Here is a 22,666-nt window from a genome sequence, read left to right as displayed (position 1 = left end):
TATCCATCCAAAAGGGATTTGTTTATTTTATATGGCTTATAATTTACAAGAAGTCAAAGGAGGTTTTCATATGGTTTTATATTTGTTAATTTGTTATGTTAAAATGGGAAAATGGTTATTATGTGGTTATTTGGTTTTAGATCAAATATGACTAATTTTTATGTATAAAAAGGGAGTTACTCTCCTTTAGAAGACAACTAGACTTGGGAGAAGAACTTCTTGTGGGAAATTAGTCTTTGGGAGAAAAAAAATTGTTGAGAGAGATTAATAGGAGGGAATTATTGAATTCTTAGGAGAGATTTTACAAAGTGTTATTCTACACCAAAAATTGTAAAAGAAGAAAGAGATTGTGAAGGCCTAGAGCTTGAAATTTGTAAGAAAGCAATTTTGCTTGACAAATTTAATAGAATGGTCCCTCGATTGAGAAGTGGACCCGGAGACATAGTCCTACCTGGATGAACTCTATATCAAATTGTTTGTGTCTCTTTATTCTCTTTCTTATTCTCTCAATTCTTTCAATTTATTTATTCTATGTAATTAAACACATTGTTAAAATAAGTGTTTATGCTTTAATCTTCTTGTAATTTCAATGGTTTTAAATACATAGCCACGCATTTATTGCTTGGATCGGGAAAGTATATCTGATTGTTGGGATTAAGTCATAAAACTTGTAGATCCTAAATCAGATCACTATACGGGGAAGCAATGTGAGTCATATGGTGAATGAGGCTATGTAGTGTTGGTGTTTGTCGTACAGTATGCTTAATGTTGGCCATACGGTATTAAGAGGCTGGCCATATGGTTTGGTAGGACAAGTCGTATGGATGGGAGGTCGTACGGAATGCAAGGAGGAAGATGCTACGGGGGTTGTACGGTATTTTCCCTGAATGTTGCGAGTTGTGGATGGAATCTGGAGAAAGAATGGTTTCAAATCTATACTTAACTATTAATCCCGAATACATTAGATCATGCCAAACAAGAATGGAGATTTTGAATATAAATAACCTTCAATTAATATTTGCCAAAAGATGGTGCTCCGATTTGCCAAATCCAAGAGAAGTATTACATGCGACAGAATAGGGTGAGGGTTGAATCCCACCAAAACTGAAAAGACCAAATAGGGAAGATCTTTCACTTCCAAAATGGTGAACAACAAAGAATCCCAACAGGAATTCACAGTATAGAGAAAATAATCCAAATTGCATACCTAACAACTACCTATATACCGTGCTTAAATACCCGTCAAGGAAAACTTTCGAGGGTGTACAAAGATAGCTAACGGCAACACAAACTATGGAAACAAAAATTAAAATGGGTCTGAGATATATTAAATCAACCGGCCCAATTACAATAGCTTAATTAAAATTTATTTTATAATGGGAACATCACAACTTTTGACTTTACAAGTGTGACCTTTAGTCAAAAATGGGTTCTCTAGATGTCATTACATATAAAGTGATTTACATGTAATCATGTAATTAGGTTCAAAGGATGAGATTACATGTAAGTGGGTTTGGAAAATAGGTTTATATGTAAATGCATATGAAGGATGGAATTACATGTCAATGCGGATGGAAGATGAGATTACATGTAATCGCATGTGGGAATGAGATGCAATGTTTAGTGGCATGTAATGATGGATGTGGAATGAAATGGTGGAAGGTGGAGTGAAGTGAAATGTGCTCAAATTCTTGGGAAAGAACTTGCAACTTCTTCCAAAAGAAGAAAAACGAGAAAACAAACAAACAAACAATGAAAACAAGAACAAAGCAAACACATACATTTGGTTTTAGAGTCAAACATGTCAACAAGCAAGTTGTTTTCATGTGCAAATTCGAATTTCGAGTTTGGAGAAAATTCAAAAGTGTGAAAATGAGATTTTTCATCATATTTGAAGGCAAAATGCACTTTTTATGGCATATATATGAACAAGTGTGAAACATCAAGCTAAAATATGCATCAAAATAGCAAGATAAGTATGAATTAGTAACCAAGATTCAAAATGTCCACTTACTTAGAGATCAAAGAGCCAAAATAGCAAGTTTTATAGACTGAAGATTAATTCTCCCTTAGATCTGGATTTACAAAAAACTATTTAACTTCCTCCACACTTGCAAATATGAATAATTAATGAGCATTCAATGGTTGAATTTAACATGAGAATGCCAAAAACGTGGTCTCCAAAGGCAATAGCATGCATTAAAAACTCAAAAATGACCTCTATTGATTAAAACGTATGGGCTGGAAATGCCATTTTTGGGGTGTTCGTTAACAAAAATGTGGCCAAAAAATGCATGTATTTGAGTCGTTTTTAACTTGGGAATGCAAAAACGTCTTTCCCAAATGCATATACATGACCCCAAATGCACAAATGTGACTCCAAAATGCAAAAAAAGGGGATAAAAACCCAAATATTTGGGCATTTTTAGCAAAAAACGTGATTCATAGAAGGCATGAAATGAAGCATTTTTGACATCTAAAGACAAAAACGTGTTCTTCAATAGCAAATATATGGATCAAAACCTCAAAACGACTTCTATTTAAGCCAAAACATAATCAGAATTGCCCCAAATTTGGGCGTTTTTCACCAAAACGTGGCTCAACAAATGCAAAATCTTAGTCAATTTTGTCTTTGGTATGCAAACGCATGACCCCCAAATGCATGTGTATGCATTAAAACTAAAAAATGCCCCCCTTCTGATGGATTTTAAGCCATTATGTGGGCAGATCTAAAGCACTTTTAATGAAAAACGCATTCTTTGAGAAAGAAAATGTGAAGTTTTTTACCCTTGAATCTTCAAAAACAGGTTCAATCTTTGCCAATGCATGAAATACATGCAAAACACATTCTCTAGGAGGGATTACATGTTTTAAAATAAATGTCTTTTGCCTTTTTCATGCCAAACACACTCTTGAGGAGTGTTTGCATGTTTTAAAATATGTATTTGGTCAAAAATGCACTCTTGGAGTGCTATTACACATTTTAAAAATATGTCATATGACTTGCCCATGTAAAATGCACTCTTAAGAGTGTCATTACACATTTTAAAAATATGTCATATGCCCTCAAGGTGCAAAACACACTCTTGGAGGAGCATTGCATGTTTTAAAACTATGAAATTGATCAACCATTTAGTGTAAAACGCACTCTAGAAGGGTGATTGTACATTTTTAAAACTTGAATTTGCATTGCGCACTCTAGAAGGCTCATTGCATATTTTAAGTTTAAAGGCATTTACATGCCTTTAGTTCAAAAACGCATTCTCTAGGAGCATTTGCATATTTTATATGCAAATGAGTCAAAAAGGTGATTAATTAAGCACATGTTTAATTATTTTTTGAAGAAATATCACTTAATTGGGTCATAAATACTATTTATACTATATAATTTAATATATGATGTTCAAATATTATTCAAAAAGTAATATTTACTAAGATATTTTGAATTTAAAAAAAAAATTAAATCAAACTATATAGTTAATATAGTCACTTAAGTGAAAAATTTTAAAAAGTAACTCAACATGAAAATATAACATAAAGTGCACTATAATCACTTAAGTGATAAAGTAAATTAAAAACATAAAATAAAATGGATTTTTGTTATATTTTTCAAAAAGTGAATGTCAACTTTAAAATATAACATGATTTTTTAAATCATGCAGTTGCACCTGGAGAGTCCACTTTTTGGGCACTAAAATGATCATATTTTTTGACTGCCAATTCCAATTGAGCTACAGTATAGACCAAATCGAAGGGAAAACTGAAGGCGATTTGAGCAAAATCAAAAGACCAAAAGATAACAAGCACACACTCAAAAATGAGAAAAGGGACGATAAAGGCTTCAAAAATCAAGCATAGGCTCAACAAATAGAAAAACTAAAAAGACTTGACGAAAGCCTTCAAAATAAGGATTCATTATATCAATTGGGGTTGATTAGTTGATCAATATTATCCAATTAAATAACGAACTAACTTGGAGAAATGCGAAACTAAGTTGAAAAAGTTATGTATTGTTACCTGCATTTGTAATTACAAAATGTAGGACAACATTATGTCAGGAAGTAATTATTCATGTGAAGAATGTTAAATGTATTTAATGCCTTTAAGGTAGAAATGAAAGAATCCCTTGTATAATGAAACCCTCAAGTTCATCTCTTTTAGTGATTGTTTTAATTGTCGAATTCCATAGGCTTTGAGCAACTGTGCCTTTTATAAGAAATGAGTATTCAAACATCTTCTTATCTCCCTTCTAAGCAAGGGACAACAAGAAGAATGGGTAGCTTCAGACATCAATTTCTTACACAGAAAACTTCGAGCTCCACCATAATGATGCAAGAAAAAGTAAAGTATATCATGAATTGTGAGCTCAATGCCATGGTAGCAACTATGAGTGTTGCCTCATCTTCCAATTCTAATCCTTAAATGTGGGTCAATGGACAACTTATTCGCTTTATTGTTGACAATGGTAGTTAAATGAACTTATTTTTCCTAAAGCAATTCAAAGACTGGAGCAGCCTCCAACGCTCATCCATAACTACAAACTACTGCATGGTGTGCTACTCAAGTTTTAAGAACTAAAAGTATGCCATCATTAATTTCACTTGGCAAAAAGATCAAGCATTTTCAAGATGTCATCCTTGTGATGCATATCCATTGGAGGTATACAATACCTTACTTTGGCAAACATATATTTTCCCTCCATTTCTAGGCATAAAAAAAGAATGGGATGCCAATGGCCACTTGCTTTATGAACACTTCCCTAGGCATTCAAATTGAGTAAATTAATTCATTTCTAATTTTACAATATGCCAATTAATCCCTCCAAACTTTGAACCCTTTCATTTATGAAACATAATATTTTTAAACTCACATAAAACACCCTTTTTGCCTCGGATTTTTGAAAAGAAAGCCAAGTATTAATAAAACGAATATTATATCCTTAAAACTCCAAACTATGGTCTTGAAGCTCCAACATACACCAAGAATGCGAAATTGAATATGGAAAGAAAAAAATTGTGATGGAAGATTGTCATTCACCCAAGATGCTCCTGCATTAGACACACCAAGTAAGAAGTTTATGAGCATAGCTCACAAGCTAGAGTTGAATGGTTGAACCATACTTTCAGATTGCAAGCAATCTGCAGTTAGCCCCATCATTAAAACAAGTGCCTCAAAATTAGTTTTTCTTCTTTTCCAGCACCTAGCTGGTGCAATCATCCTTTTTCTCCAATAACGATGGTCCACATTCCTCTTTTTCAATGTGGAATCAGTTTCGGTATAACCCAACCGCCTCCACCAATTTTACGAAACTTTTTCAACTATGCTTTGCATATCTCTGAGATAACTCACTATTTAATTGGCCAACATTAATCAACCATTCATTCCCAATTTGTGTAGTGAATCCTTTTAATGAAGGCTTTCATCAAGTCCTTTTTGTTTTTTCATTTTATTAGTCTATGCTTGATTTTTTAAAGCCTTCGAAGTCCTTATTTGCACTTTCAAGTGTTTGTTTAGTTTGGTTTAATCTTTTTGTTTCGTCCAATCTCTTGCTTTCGGTTTTCATTTCAATTTGGTATATCTTAGGGCTTAATCGGACTTGTTAGTCAAAAGATATGATCATTTAAGTGCCCCAAAAAGTGGACTCTCCAAGCTCAAGTGCATATTTAAAAAATGGATGTTATATTCTAATGTTGAGTTGCATTTTTGAAAAATATAACTTAAATTCACTTTATGTTATGTTTTAAGTTACTTTATGATTAAAATTTATCACTCGAGTCATTATAGGGCACTTTATTTTATATTTTGAGGTTGAGTTGCTTTTTGATTTTTCACTTAAGTGACTATAGCGCACTATATAGTCTAACTTAATGTTGAGATTTACTTTAATGTTTTATTTAAAACATCTAACTAAAATGTTACTTTTAATTGAATATTTACACGTAATATCAATATTTAAACTATATAGTGTAAATATTCTATCTGACCCCTTAATTAATATTTGCTCAATAATCAATAAGGCACATGCTAAATAGAAAATTTAAGTTGTGCAACTCAATAACGTGTCTTTTTTGAAATGTGTTACATGCAAATGCATCTAGGGAATGTGATTTTCGTCTTGCAATGCAAATAACCAAAATATGCAAAAGCATTTCTAGAGTGCAATTTTGGCTTGTACAAAAATAAAAGATATGAAAGATTAAAAATAAAATACAAACTAAAATGATTGAATTCTACGTATGAATGATAACGCAAAGAAACAAGAAAACTATGTAGAAAATTTCATTTTACATTGGAAGGTTCTACAAATAATTGGAAAAAAATCCTGCTTTAAGGTGTAAGGGATAAACTTATACTGTTAACCATGCTACTGTTGTACAGTTTATTGTGAGAATTCATGTACTCCAAATTTCTGTATGTGCATTAACCAAGGGACCAAAATGGAGGCTTATATCTTTCTTTATTATTTGCCATCAGGGATCAATATGTATAGTCAACGCAGCTAGTGAAAGGGATATGTCTGTATTTGCAGCTGGCATGATCAAGGTAACTTCCTACATTCAATTCTTGTTAGTGCACAGAAAACCCTTTGATGTGCATCTCTTTCCTTGAATTTTGTCTAAACAAGGTTATCTTATTTTGATATAATAATCTTTCCTTTGAAATTTAAGATTTTCTCTGATGTAAATTTAACTCTTTAATTACCTCAATCTGATAGTGATAAATGAATAACAGGCAGAAATGCAAGGAAAACGATTTTTATGCCGCACAGCTGCAAGTTTTGTATCTGCTCGTATCGGAATAAAAACAAAGGAGCCAATCACTCCAAGTAAGCTTGGAATATTTGGAAAACAAAATGGTGGCCTTATAGTAGTTGGTTCATATGTCCCAAAGACTACAAAACAGGTCCTTGACCTCTGTAAAACCTATATCTATTTGCATTATTTTTCTTTTTATTTTGGAGTAATCCAAGTGTATGTTTGAACATAGGAATTGATCATTTATATATTAAGTGTTTATTTGCTGTAGGTTGAGGAGCTAAAAGCACAATGTGGACATTTTCTAAGAAGTATTGAAGTAAGTGATACACGAATGATGGTTTTCAAAGTAAATGGTTTCTACTTCTGTACAGCAATAAAATTCTTGTCATAGAGTTTACTGTTGTTGAAAATGTGAATTATCTTTTGGTTGATAACCTTTTAATGTGCCAGGTAAGTGTTGATGCTGTCGCTTTGAAATCTGTTGGAGAGAGGGAAGAAGAAATAAGTCACACAGTTGAACAAGCAGATATTTTTCTGAAGTCCAAAAATGACACACTCATAATGACTAGCCGGGAACTTGTAAAAGGAAGTAGTAAGTCTCCTTTTCTTTATATAAATCTCTCTCTGATTCCATAAGAACTTTTATATGGTCCACAGTTGAAAAGAATTTCAATCAATCACTCTTTCAAGTCCCACTTCTGTCATTTGCCATCTGATGTTATCAAATTATAATACTGATCTCAATTGAAATGCAATCTAGCATTCCTTGAACAATTTTCCTATCAACTGAGGCAGAAAACCTAAAGCTTAAGACTAATCAGAGTGAAAAAACAAAGGGAAATTTAAAATTTTTCCTGCAGGTAAAAACATTTAAAACCAAATAATCATAATTCATAGTGATAAAGCAAAAGTATAAATAGTCTAACATGAATCACATGAATATAGCAGGACAGAAAAGCACATAGGCTTTCAGCCAACATCAGTGTGTGAAGATCAAAGTTGAATGGACACAGATCAGATACATTACAGAATGGTATTGGATACAAATACGGCCATTTTCTATAACCCAAATATGAATATGACTGGTTATAACATTCATAAAGAAAACCAAACACATATATTTAACACAATTTTCTAGTTATTAAAGGAGGTTTTCATTACTTCAAAAGAAATATAGACACTAACTGCTACATACATAATAATAACTTGATTTAACAATCTAAAATGTGCTGGAAATAGTAGAGTTGGATTCAAAGATGACCCCAAAAAAATTGGTTATTGAAATAGAAAAACATTTCATTTCTCTTCATTCATTTGGTGTAAGTTTTCTTTATACAAAACAAAAATGCATTGTTGAGGTTTTATAAACTAAGTTTAGGAAGATTTATGTCAAATTTTAATTATATCAAATCACACAGTATCTGGCATGGTTGGACAATCAAGGTTTTTAGGGGATGTGTGGGTACGGTAACTTTTGTGTATCCCCGTTGTATTGGATATGGATACAGGGATACGTGCACCCAAAGAGGGGCCCAGGTATATTCCTAGCAGGATGGATAGCTCAAATCCACCAAACTTTAACGATCAACTCAAAACCTATCCTTTCTGATCACCAAGACCATAATACAAGGAAGATGAAAGCATATGAGCACTAGAATGAGGACATAAATCATAGCTATGCAATATACTAGCAGATAGCCATCCTAATTACGAACAGAAACAAACTAACAAAATTGATCGATTCCAAAAGGGCAGATAATGATTTGAAAATTCCGATTAATGCTAAAATGGCTAAATATATCATCCAATTCTGAATTAATGTCAAATGGCTAGTCTGGATATTCAAATAGAAGGGATATGGTGATGAACCGTCCAAGATATTTTAACAATAGTAGCATTGATCTGGTGGTAAACCATCCAGTGATTACAGTGGAAGATTTATACTTTGAAATCTATATCAACAGGCTATAAGTTGATTGATCTCTTCAAGATCATCAACTACATCAGCTGGGGATTAGTTTGAATAAACAAAATAAGAAATACTGTCATAACATTTTGAATTATTGACCAAGAAACTTATATGCAATATATATATATATATATCAACTTTGAAATTTGTTCCAAATTTTTCTATTCAAAACAATCTGCTGTTCATATCCTCTGATCATCCCTGAAACTGGATTGGAAATATCTCATACACTTTTAGAAATGACGAGAAGATAGTCAAACATTGAGCTAGGCATCCAGTTAGTAGCTGTATGGAACCCTTAATCACAATAGTATGGCCTATCTTTCAGTAGAAACTTCCTAAATAATGGCAGTGACCTCAATCAGTTTAAACAAGATATACTCAGTGAACAATGATTCATTGATGAAAAATGCAGAATTCTATAATTAAGGTCAACTTTGTCTTCTTTAAGATGCTGTGACCTCCTCAATCACAGTATAGTCTCTTTTTTAATCTGTGTAGAGAATAATATATCCTTGAATTTGTAAGTTGTTAAAAATTAAGATAGCAGGCTTAACAGTTTCGTTGACCAACAAGATAAACCAAAGATGCAACCAATTTTTCAGATTCGCAAGCATTAGGAATTTAATTAAATATGGATGACTCCCCTTCTATGGAAAAATATGCTACAATAGGAGAAAGAACAGAGTATGCCTGGCTCAAGTCTGATCACTTTAACAGAAAAAGATATATTCGCCAAAAATATATGCATTACGAACAATATCCAATAAACTTAGCTCTAAAACTATTGATCTTCATAACTGCAAAATCATCAGATAATGATATCAAATACCAAACTGAAAATGTCAAAATTCATCCACATTAAACTGAAAGTCTCACACTAACCAAGAAATCTGAGAATCAGAAGCATTTAGGACCAAGGCGACCCTTGAATGGAATCATGAAAAAATGAGATGAAGGCATTCACCCCCAATTCCAACCTTTTGTTGGAATAGTTAATGATTTTTTGTTGTCTCATGCCCACCTACCAAACTTGGCATCCCCTGTTTGCAATTCCAACAGTCAAATGCATTTATTGTGAGTAGGTGAGTTCAAATTTGGAAATTGAGGGGTAAACTTTTGTGGACAGCAGAAAGACAAAAGAGAAGGAATGTCATTCATTCCATTTACTTTTTATTTTCTCATACAAAGTCAGTTTTTGCAGCAGCGGCAGCAGAGAATTTTTATGAGTATTTTGTCCAGCAGCATCATCGGTTGTTTAATCTATTGAGCAGTGATTGCTCCAGGTCTGTTTTATGAGAGCTCTGAGTAGCTCCAGACTTATTTGTATGCAGCTATACTTGCTGCAAGTTTATTTTATGTACAACAGTTGTAGTTAGTTGTAGTTTTTGCATTTATGTTCTGAGATAGTTCATTTCCCGTTAATAGAAAGCAAGCAATCAATCTTGCATACTTCCAGCCTATTGCACTTGTGTTGTCTCCTTGTTTATTCCGTTGTGTACTTGGTTGCAGGGAGAACTAAGCAGCATTTTGTTCTTGCTATTTGCGTTTGTTTTGGAAAGCAGTTTGTGTTTTTCGCGTGGGTTAACATGCTATTTCAACAGTTGTTAACATTACTCAACATACTCTTGGTTTTGTGCTTTTGCCGAGTAGCTCATTTTTTGACTGAGTGATTTGGTCTTTCATCTGCCAAGTTGTGTGGGGTTAACACACAGTTTATCCCCCTATTTTTGGTATATTTGTCATGGTATCTGAGCTAATTGACCCTAAATCCTTGTGAGTCTGGGCATTTACTTTTTCTGGGTATTTAAGTTTATTGTGTAGGAGACATGGCAGAAGATGCAGGAAAGATATGGCAGCAGCCACCGTCTTTTAATGGACAAAATTATGACATTTGGGCAAAGAAGATGAAAACCATAATGATAGCTAATGATTTGTGGGATTTTGTAATCAATAGATTCAATGATGTTACAAACCCAACACTTTATGCTACCCTCACAAACCCACAAAAGACTCAGTTGAAAGAGTCAAGGAGAAAGGATGCTAAGGCATTAAGTCTAATTGAGGCAGCAATGATAGAGACAGTCTTCCCCAAGATTGCAGTAGCAAATTATGCAAAGGAAGCATGGGATATCCTTGAGATGAACTTCAAGGGGATTGATAAGGTCAGAGTAGTGAAACTACAGCTGATCAGAAGGGAATTTCAAAACGTTCAAATAAAGGACAATGAACCTATTGCAGAGTTCAGCTCACAAATCTCCACTTTGATAAATCAGTTTAAATCAAATGGAGAAGATTATGAGGAGCAGAGAATTGTGGAAAAGATATTGAGGAGTTTACCTCCAAAACATGACAATCTTGTGATGACCATTGAAGAGGCAAAGGACCTCACCACGTTGACAATGGATGAGTTGATGGGTATTCTCCAAACCCATGAGCACCGGATAAACAGATCAGCAACAACTTCCCAAGAGCAGTCTTTTAAGGCTTAAGAGAATTCAAGAGGCAGGGGGAGAGGAAGAAATGGCTCCGGTAGAGGCTCAAGAAGTAGAGGTCATGGAAGGAATGGTCAAAGGAATGCTGGTACAGAAATCTCAAAACGAGCAAGCACCTCTCAAAACAACTCCAGAGGAGGTAAGAAGAATTACAACTCCAATAGGAGCAATGTTGAATGCTACTACTGTCATAAGTATGGGCATTATGCTAGTGAATGCTGGAAAAAACAAGGTGATCAGTCAAAAAAAAATGCAAATGTGGCTAATGTAAACATGGGAAATGCAAACAATCTCACAACCTTCATCATGTGCAACATTGGTGAAGAAGGAAACCTTGAGGTATCGTACTTGGACAGCGGTTGTAGCAAACACATGAGTGGTAATGAAAGTTTATTTTGTTTCATTGATAAGACTTTCAAGTCTGAAATTAAGATGGGAGATAATGGAACCATTCTCATACTGGGCAAAGGATCTATCATGGTCCGCACCAAGCAAGGTGAGAAGAAGGAGATACAGAATGTATATTTTGCCCCTAGTATGAAGCACAACTTGATGAGTGTTGGACAACTCATTCAAAACAGATACAAGGTGTTGATGGAAAATAACAAGTGTGTCATTCATGAGAAGGATGGGAGTAATAGATTACTTACAGCAGTCGAAATGACAAAGAACCGGATGTTCCCTTTGAGGATAGAGACATGCTTCTCTTCTCAAGTCAATGTTGCACCTCCCAAACATGCATGTACTGTAGTACATCAACAATCAACTAATAGGAGCGTGAATGAAGACCCCTCCAAACTTTGGCATCCAAGGTATGGACATCTTGGCCTTTTTTTGTTTAAATTTGTTGTCCAAGAAAAGAATGGTAGATGGTTTGCCAAACATAGTAGATTCATATGACAAGTGTGAGGCTTGCATTTTGGGTAAGCAACATAGGCTTCCCTTTAATTCTGAAAATTCTAGAAGGGCTAGAGCACCATTAGAGTTGGTGCATTTTGATTTAGTAGGCCCTGTGCAAACTACTTTTATTAGGGGGAGTACTTATTTTATGACATTCATAAATGATTTCAGTCGTAAGATATGGGTGTATTTTTTGAAGAGCAAATCTGAAGCATTTGATAAATTTGTTGAATTTAAAGCCCTGGCTGAAAAAGAATGTGGACACTATGTTAAGGTCCTTAGATCAGATAGAGGAGAGGAGTATACCTCTAATTTGTTTGTAAATTTTTGCAGGCAAAATGGCATAAAGAGAGAGCTTATAGCCAGTTATACTCCGTACCAAAATGGAGTGGTTGAGAGGAAAAACAGGACCATTGTTGAAATGGCTAGAAGCATGATGAAAGAAAAAGGGCTCCCAAATGAATATTGGGAAGAAGCTATAGCAACAGTAGCATATTTGATCAACAGGTGTCCCACAAAGTCAGTTCATGACAAGATTCCTCTTGAGGCTTGGTCAAAAAATAGATGAATAGTTGAACACTTGAGAGTGTTCAAATGTGTGGCATGTGCCTAAGGAACAAAGGCAAAAGCTAGATGACAAAGGTGTGAAGTGCGAGCTATAGTTCGGAATCAAAGGCTTATAGGTTATATGATCTAATCACCAAGAAGATCATCATTTCAAGAGACGTGGAGTTTTTTGAAAATCAATCATGGGATGGCTCGGTTGATGTATCTTCAAGCATTTCAAGCAAAGTGTCGAGTATTGATGAGGAAGAGGAAGACATTGGTGATGAGCAGGATGATGGAGCAGCAAACATTGATGATTGCAGACAAAGGCAAAAAGGCAAGCAACCCCTTACATGCTAAGTGATAGCTCCAAGCACTTCAAAACAGCCTCGAGCTAGTATGCAAAATAGTAGCAGCAGCAATACTGATAATTTAGATCCCACTCTCGCCTCCCTATTGCCAAGAAAGACTAAGGGAGATATACCAAGATGAAAGGTATGAGGAAGATTATGATGAGTGTTAATTTTGCATTATTTTCTCATAGTGATCCAATTTACTCTAAAGAAGCTATGAAGGAAGAAAAATGGTGTAATGTCATGGATGAGGAAATAGATGCTACTGAGAGAAATGAGACATGGGAGTTAACTACCTTGCCTCCCAAGAAGCAAGTAATTGGAATAAAACGGGTTTACAAAACCGAGTGCAATGTTGAAGGAAAAATAGATAGGCATAAGGCACGTCTAGTGGTCAAGGGGTATAAGCAGCAGTATGACAGAGATTATGATGAGACATATGCCCTGGTTGCAAGAATGGAAACCGTACATGTTGTCATAGCAATTGCAGCTCAACACAAATGGAAGGTATATCAAATGGATGTAAAGTCCGCCTTCTTGAATGGTGTATTGAAAGAAGAGATTTATGTGGAGCAGCCACTTGGTTATGAAGTTCCGGGTGAAGAACACAAGGTGTATAGATTGAAGAGAGCTCTTTATGGGCTCAAGCAAGCTCCACAGGTATGGTATAGTAGGATTGACTCATATTTGATGAGCAATGGCTTTGGCAAAAGCGATGGTGAGCCCACTCTCTACATCAAGGCAGCAAATGGTAAACTGTTGATTGTTGTCTTGTATGTAGATGATTTAATCTTCACTAGAAATGATAATTTCCTAATTGGTGAGTTCAAAGAGGCCATGAAAAATGAATTTGAGATGACAGATCTAGGTCTCTTGAAGTACTTTCTAGGCATAGAAGTAAAACAAATGCATGATGGTATTTTCATCTCTCAAGAAAAGTATGCAAGGCAAATCTTGAAGAGATTCAAAATGCAAAACAGTAAGGCAACCCCAACACCAACAGCAGTAGGTCTGAAGTTGAGCAAGGAAGATTGCAGCAAAAGTGTGAATCCAACACTATAGAAGAGTATTATGATTGGAAGCTTGATGTATTTGACAGCAACTCGACCTGACATGATGCATGTAGTAAGTCTGATTTCCAAATTTATGAAAACACGAAAGGATTCTCATTAACAAGCGGGAAAGAGGACCCTAAGGTATGTGAATGGTATCAAGGGATTTGGGATTTTGTATACTGCAGATAATGATTTTATGTTGGTTGGTTATACGGATAGTGATTGGGCTGGAAGTTTAGATGATAGAAAGAGCACTTCCGAATACATGTTCCATATGGGATCGGATGCAATTTAATGGGCATCCAAGAAGCAACCTATTGTTGCTCAATCTACAGCATAGGTTGAATACATAGCAGGGAACGCAGCAGCATGTCAAGCTATTTGGTTAAGGAGAATCTTGATAGATTTGAATGAAGGCAAGAGGATGGAACCACAATATTTTGTGACATCTCCTCAATTGCACTATCTAAGAATCCAGTCTTCTATGGGAGAAGCAAGCACATAGAGATCAAATATCACTTCATCAAAGGGTGGAGAATGAGGATATCAAGATGGAATTTTGTAAGTCTGATCAATAGCTAGCAAACATATTCACTAAGCCTTTAGGCATTGGAACTTTTGTGCACCTAAGAAAAAGTCTTGGCATAATTGGTCTGGATCGGCATTGATCCTTATTTTATTGGCTCAGGACAAAGGGGGAGTTTTGGAATATTTAATGATTTTTTGTTGTCCTATGCCCACCTACCAAACCTAGCATCCCCTATTTGCAACTCCAACAGTCAAATGCATTTACTGTGAGTAGGTTGTTTACCGTACTGGGGTAAAGAAATTAATGCACACAGACAATAGATAAGAATAGTAGAACTCCTTGTTTTATTCGCATATGCCGAAGACATTACATTATGCTTATGATGATTACAATGTCCTCCGAAGGGTGTATAAATACTTTCCGAAGAACCTTCCCAAAGGGGTCCATCAGCTACATACAACATGTCGGCTACATAACAAGAACCTTCTCGAAGGAGTATATACTGACAACATACATCCTAACACACACCCAGTCGGCTACACAATATCTACCGACAACATAGGTGAGTTCAAATTTGGAAAATGAGGGGGAAACTTTTGTGGACAAAAAAAAGACAAAATAGAGGGAATGTCATTCATTTTTTATTTTCTCTTACAGAGTTGGTTTTTGCAGCAATAGCAGCAGAGAATGTTTTTGAGTATTTTGTGCAGCAACATCATTAGTTGTTTAATTTGTTGAGTAGTGATTGCTCCAAGTCTATTTTATGAGAGCTCTGAGTAGCTCTAGACGTATTTGTATGCAGCTATACTTGCTGCGAGTTTATTTTTATGTAAAATAGTTGTAGTTGTAGTTTTTACATTTATGTTCTGAAATAGTTCATTTCCGGTTAATAGAAAGAAAGCAATCAATCTTGCATACTTCCAACCTATTGCACTTGTGTTGTCTCCTTGTTTATTCTGTTGTGTGCTTGGTCACAGGCAAAACAGAGCAGCGCTCTGTTCTTGCTATTTGCATTTGTTCTGGAATGAAGTTTGTGATTTTTGCGTGGATTAACACGCTATTTTGACAGGTGTTAACATTACTCGACATACTCTTGGTTTTGTGCTTTTGCCGAGTAACTCCTTTGTTGACCGAGTGATTTGGTCTTTTTCATCTGCTGAGTTGTGTGGGGTTAACACGTAGGTTATCCCTGTGTTTTTGGTATATTTGTCACCTTTGTTGTGCACAATTAATCTCTAGATGGAACTATTAAAATGACTAGGAGGCTTTTCATCCTTGAAACCATCTTGCCAAAATGGTTTCTTCACCAAGAAAAAGAGCCCATATTCATTATGTTTAAGAAATTCATAAAATGAGCAAGAAGTCCTTTTTCCAAAAACAATCTCATATAATATTTTTAAAAGAACATTAAAATTGAAATAATATAATATTATATTCTTTTATTTTATTAAGTCCTTGAAGTTATAAAATAACAAGGTATTCTAAATACTCTCTTTTATGAGATTGGAACTAGCAACATTTTTTAACTCACTTATTACAACCTTTTGGAGCAATTAAATATAAGTCATCTTTCTAAAATATGATGTAAAGTTTTTTTTTGGTACAACTTAAGTTTAATTATTTAATGATTTTCCTTTTCATGTCCCAAGTAGTCTATAAAAAAACTTGAGAAAATAGGCTAAGGGCCTTCATTGACTTTATGCTAGATAAGGAGACATGACACATCGGAAATAATGTAGTCCTCAACCTATGGCAAGGATATGGAACTAAGGCTGCAGGAGACTATTAAAGCTCCATAATGCAAGCAAAGTTTTTCATGTTCTTAACATTAAACTTAATTAACAACAAATAAACCACATGGATCTTCAAGGTAATGTTACTCAGCTAATCCCAATACACATTATTCCAATTGTTGGCCTCTTGGACATAGCCTCACTATATTAGTTATGATCTCAAGAGAGATCACATTTCACAATAGATAACCCTTATACTTCTCTTAAATAAACATCCTATGTTTAAGAATAAGTTTGTGTCATCAAAAAATGAAAACACTTTTTACTTTGACCAATGCATATTTTGTCAAATGATTTTTTATTTCTAGTTCATACTAGAATCAAGATTGAACACCATGGAAGTTATGGTTATTATGGAAGTAATTGGTAAAATACTTGCTTGTTATTAACAGAGACCGAAAGGTCAATAGATACAAAAGAATAAAATGATGTCTCCTTAGGAAACAATCATAAAGAATAGAAACATTCTATTCTAACAGAGAAAGCTAAAAAGAAAAATCAAGCTAAAGCTAACTAGATATTTACAATAGATAACCATTAACTAATAATAGACGATTATTTATTATCGTAATACCCTCCTTTAATGGTTAATCTATCTAGAACACCAAGTTGTCCTCTGAATTTGACAAACTTATTAGGACCAAGAGGCCTGGGAGAATGTCTGCAGTATAATCTATGGTAGGAACATATTGCAAATCTATAGTCTTGTCTTCAACCAATTATCGTATGTAATGACAATGAACATCTACATGCTTGGTTCGTTCATGGAAGACTGGATTTTGTGCTAACTTGATAACGCCTTCGTTATTAACAAACAGAGTAGTTGGTCTTGTTGGTGACATCTGCATATCCCCAAGCATCTGACGAAAGCAAACAACTTCACATCCTACTTTAACAGTCCCTCTCTAGAGGAGAGAGAAACTACTTGTTGCTTCTTACTGGTCCATGTGACTGCATCGGATTCCAAGCTAAACACATATCCAAAAGTTGACTTTTTATCATCAACAGAGCTTGCCCAATCTGAATCTGTGAACCCACTAAGTTTAGGATTAGAACTTCAAGAGTATAGAAGTCCATAATCTGAAGTGCCCTCCACATAACAAAGCACACGCTTTGCTGCCATCCAATGACCGGCCTTAGGAGCTGTCATAAAGTGTGAAATATAGTTGATTGCGAAGCTGAGCCTAATAGTAGAGGTAGATGAGGTTGCCTACTAGTTGTTCGTATGTAGTATCATCAATAGAAAGAGAATCAGACTTTGTGGATAACTTGAGACCGTTCTCAATAGGTGTAGATGCGAGCTTGCAATCCTGCATATGGAATTTGTCTAACAAGGCCTTGGCATATTTGGATTGAGAGATAAATATACCAGAAGATTGTTGCCAAACTTCAATATCTAGGCAATAATGCATGAGCCCAAGGTCAGTCATATCAAAAGACTGGCATAAGTTCTATTTGATTCGCTGAATCAAAGATGTCGAACTGCCAGTGATGATCAGATCATCCACATAAATAACCAGAAGGATGATGTCACAGTCAGTAGTCTTGATGTACAGATTTGAGTCTGAAGAACTCCTCTTGAAGCCTTGATCACTGAGGTACTTATCAATTTTTATATATCATGCTCGAGGGGCCTGCTTCAAGCCATAGAGGGCTTTTACCAATCTGAGAACCTGATGGTCTTTACCAACAACCTTGAAATCAGGAGGTTGTATCATGGAGATCACCATTCAGAAAAGCACTCTTGACGTCCATGTGATGGACCTTCCAGCCAAATTGTGCTACCATGGCTAGGACTAATCTAATGGTGCTCATCTTTGCAGTACGAGCAAAGGTCTCCTCATAATCAATGCCCTAACATTGAGAAAAGCCGTTCGCCACTAAACGAGCTTTGTACTTATCCAAAGTACCGTCCGATTTGTATTTGATTTTGTAAACCCATTTGCAGCCAATGGGTTTCTTCCCTGGTGGAAGATCAAAAAGAGCCTAGCTGTTGTTCTTCTGCAGGCTCTAGTGTTCAAATGTCATGGCTTGATCCCACTCTAGAATTCTTTTAGCCTCGGAATATGTTTGAGGTTCAAACACACTGTGAATGTTGGCCATTAGAGCAAAGATAACAGACTGTAATTTTACTCTTTTTCTGTGCAGTTCTCCCATCTATGAGCTCATCATCATGAAGATCAGCAAGTATCTTAGCCCACTACGTAGGACGGATAGGAGAATCACCAATATTAGTATCAGGAGATGCTTGGTGAGTAGGGTCCTCATCAGAAAAATCGAGATTAAACTCAGGTGAAGCATCTATAAATTGAGGTGATCCTATAGGAGAAGCCGGAGGTGTCTGTACAAGTATCATTGGTATAATTGGAGCTGCAGGAGCTACTAGAGCCCTCCCATCAAGTGGGCCTAATAGAAGCCAAACTCCCAAATCATGAGCCTTCATAGGCTAGTTTGTTGGATCAAGAACAGGAAAAACAGCAATGAAAGGTCCTCACTGCTCATCAAAGACGACGGCATGACTGTAGATGAGATGACATGTCTCTACATCAATCAAGTGGTAGGCTTTGTGAAGACTGTTATATCCAACAAGCATGAGTTTCTAACTCGTGGCATCCAACTTGGTGCGTGATGCATCAAGGATCCAAACAAAAGCAAGGGAGCCAAAAACCTTCAGGTGACTGATTCTGGGCTTCCGACCTGACCAAGCCTCTTTCGAAGTTTTACCTTTGACCACCACTGTGGGTGACCAGTTCAACAGTTAAACTACAGTGTTAACTGCTTCTACCCAAAACTTCTTTGGAACATGTTTGTGTTCGAGCATGGATCGAGCCATCTCGGTGATTGCCCTATTTCGACATTCAACTACACTGTTCTGTTGTGGCGTGTGAGGTGTGGTTAGCTTTGATGCCATGTGGATCCAAAAAGATGGAGAAAACATCAGCAAAAAATTCCCCCCCATTGTCTACTCTAAGAGTAATAATAGATTTCCCAAACTCTTTTTCAACTAAATGTTTAAACTTCTAAAATACAGGAAATGCATCTGATTTCTTTTTAAGGAAATACATACATATTTTTCTACTGAAATCATCAACAAACAATAGAAAATACTTGGATTGAAGGAGTGGCCATAGGGCCACAGATATCGGCATGAACAAGCTGAAGTACCTGAGAAGCTCACCATGAATCGCCACTAGTGAAAGGTGTGTGATGTTGCTTCCCAACCTAGCATGCATCACAAACTCCAAGCTATTGAATCTAAATCTCTAGCAATCCAAGAACAAGCTCATCCCAAGCAAGCTGTAAAAGATAATGCACACTTAAGTGCCCATATCATTGATGTAAAAGTGTGCTAATAGAAGATCGTCGAGCAGCCATAGCTAAGTCTTGAGAATCACCAGAATCAATAAATCTGAAAAGACCATGACCCTCAAGACCCACTGCAACAGTAGACTTAGTCACCCGATCAGTGATGGTGCACTAATGTGAACTGAAGTTGACTGCCAAGTGTGGAGAATGTCGCAACAACTGACTGACTAAGAGAAGATTTAGTTCCATCCTTGGAACGTAGTACACATCAAGGAATATGAGATTCCTCCCAGCAGACTAAATCTAAATGTTGTCTTTGCCAACAACCGTGTACTCTTCTCCGCCACCAAAAATAACAGAGTTTGAATAAGGCTGGTAGTCAGTAAACCAGTCTCTGCGGTGAGTGAAATGACGAGAGGCACCTAAATCAATGTACCAAGTAGATGACTTCACATGATCTGCAAGTCTTTTAGCCATGAAGGCGTAAAAGGCAGATTCTACTTGCTCAATGTGCTCTGCATTGTTCACTTTGGGCTATGAACCTGATTGCTTAGACTATGTAGCTAAGTGTTTCCAACATTCAACCTTCATGTGTCCAAACTTGTGGCAGTAGTTGCATTGAATGTTCTTCTTTCAGGAACCATCTGATGCTGGAACATAAGACTTCTATTGAGATGGTTGTTGAAACTTGCCTTTATCCTTCTGAAAGGATTTCGTATCAAAGGCTTGCTCTATGGAGGTGGTACTGGAGCTGCTATCGAATTATTGTTTCCATCGATCTTGTTGAAGCAGCTGGGTGCAAAGATCAGTGAACTTCAAATCAACACCAAAAGATGTGATGTTGAGTCTCGATAAAATGCTCATAAGACTTTGGTAAACTCTGAAGAGTGGTAACCACAATATCTTCTTCCTCCATTTTGCGACCGATGGCAAGTAACTGATCACGGATTTCCTGAATCCGATTCAGGTGTGCCTGGAGTGAGGTGTGCTCATCCATGACAATAGAAAACAAAGTGTTTTTTAGAAAGAAGGCTCTGCTTTTGTCAGAAATCTCATTAAGACCTTTGAGTTGTCTTGCTGGATGGAATCTAAGACAGTTGATCATCAGCCACGGATAATTTGAAAAGCATCATTGCCTCCCGATTATTCAGATCCCATATATCCTGATCAGAACCAGGAGCAGTCGGACACTTCATAACACCCAGAACAAGTTGATCGATGTTTCGATAATCAAAAATTGAGATGATCTGTTGCTTCCAAGTGCCATAATTTCGACCATTGAATTTGGAGTTGTGCTCAAGCAAAATGTTTGTCAGAAATGCCATGGCACGTTTTTCAATGAAAATTTGTGAAAATCCGTGAAGTCGCGTTCTTTGAGGAAAAAAACGGAAGACCCAGAAAAATTGGAGAGTGACCTAGAAGAGAGCTTGAAAAACCTAGAAGGAATATGGTGTTGTTTTCTAGATCTGCTGGCTCGAAAATTGAGACACAAAATCGAGGCACCTAGAAAATTTGACAACCTAGCTGAGCTCTCGAAAAACCCACCAAAAATTTGTTTTCAAAAAAAAAATTGAGCCCAAAACTTAGGGTGTTGAAGAAAACCCTAGTCAGCAACAATGGTAGAAGAAAAATTCGAAAAAAATGGTTGTTTTTCGTCACAGATCGCAACTACAGGTAGACATGGCATTTAAGATGATTGTATTGACTCCAAAAAATGGTGTAATGTGCAGTCATAGGCGCTCGAAAGAGAGGTAGTCTCATAAAAAAATGTGATTTATGCACAAAAAAGCCGCAAGTTTTTAAGTCGCGATTTTGCTGGAAATGACCATCAATGGCAGAAATTCACGTTTGCAAAAAGAAAGCCACATTTGCAGACCAGAGGCAATCAAAACAAAAGAGATTTTGGATTTGCAATTTTCAGTCATGCCAAAAAAACCTGATTTTCTCTTGCTTTTGATTTGCTAATCTTCAAACAAAAAACGGAACCCTACAATGGCAATTCAAAAAGAATTTCTCAAAGGTAGAAAACCCTTGTCGGGTTGTAGAGAGAAGAAACCCAGAAATAATTTCGAAAATTTAGAGCAGATAATTTCGAAAGAAATTATAAAATTTTCGAAAAAAATTGAAGTATTGGCTCTGATACCATATTATGGAAGTAATAGGTAAAATACTTGCTTGTTATTAACAGAGACTGAAAGGTCAATAGATACAAGAGAATAAAACGATGTTTCCTAAGGAAACAATTGTAAAGAATAGAAACATTCTACTCTAACAGAGAAAGCTAAAAAAGCGAAAGCGAACTAAAGCTAACTAAATATTTACAATAGATAACCATTAACTAATAATAGACGACTATCTATTATCATAAAATTGGTTTCTTCCCATCAATATTAGAAGGATCAACATAAATGAGATGGCCAAGCATATTAACAAAAGGTACACTTCTAACATTGAAAAAACATATTCCAAAAAGAGGTTGTTGGTGAATAAAATATGATCTTACGTAAGATTTCAACCAGATTTTCTTATCATAGTAATATTGTTATTTTTCAAATGGGATAATCCAAGAAAGTGTGTAAATGAGCTTGTTCTCTTACCTTTTAAACAAATTTTATAGGATAACAAAATGTATTTTTTTGTAATGAACTTTCCAATCCCATAAAAACAACCCTATCCATGCTAATGTCAATACTTCCATAATTTATCATTAAACTGGAAATTATGTACATTTTAGATATTATGTAGGTGAGGACTCAAAAATAAATCTAACGATCAAAGCTACAGAAAAAAAGGATTTTAATAATAGTATCAAAATGAGTTTGAACATATTCCAAGTCTAATGGGGTATCACACTTCCCATTTAACATATTTATATCATTTTGTAAAAATGTGTGACATCAATTTTTAAGCAATTTATTAACGAGATACATGTGATAGCGTTTTCCTTCTCCCTTTACCCCTT

At 35.6% G+C, this 22,666-nt stretch overlaps 1 protein-coding gene across 3 annotated transcripts in view; it reads left to right on the top strand.

Moving 5' to 3' along the window:
- The window catches only part of LOC149575521 (ketose-bisphosphate aldolase class-II family protein), a 392,222-nt gene that overhangs the window by 335,128 nt on the left and 34,428 nt on the right, over nt 1–22,666 (top strand). For all 3 annotated transcript variants that reach the window (XM_089815285.1, XM_089815286.1, XM_089815284.1), the window contains exons 30-33: nt 6,475–6,543; nt 6,733–6,903; nt 7,027–7,074; nt 7,209–7,350. In XM_089815285.1, the coding sequence (XP_089671411.1) occupies nt 6,475–6,543; nt 6,733–6,903; nt 7,027–7,074; nt 7,209–7,350 (430 nt within the window). The remainder of the gene's footprint in view (nt 1–6,474; nt 6,544–6,732; nt 6,904–7,026; nt 7,075–7,208; nt 7,351–22,666) is intronic.

The sequence above is a fragment of the Cupressus sempervirens genome, chromosome 2, assembly GCF_028749045.1.
Source record: "Cupressus sempervirens isolate cs-2001-9-10 chromosome 2, ASM2874904v1, whole genome shotgun sequence".
Classification (NCBI taxonomy): Eukaryota; Viridiplantae; Streptophyta; class Pinopsida; order Cupressales; family Cupressaceae; genus Cupressus; species Cupressus sempervirens.
This window is presented reverse-complemented; position numbering and strand designations above follow the sequence as displayed.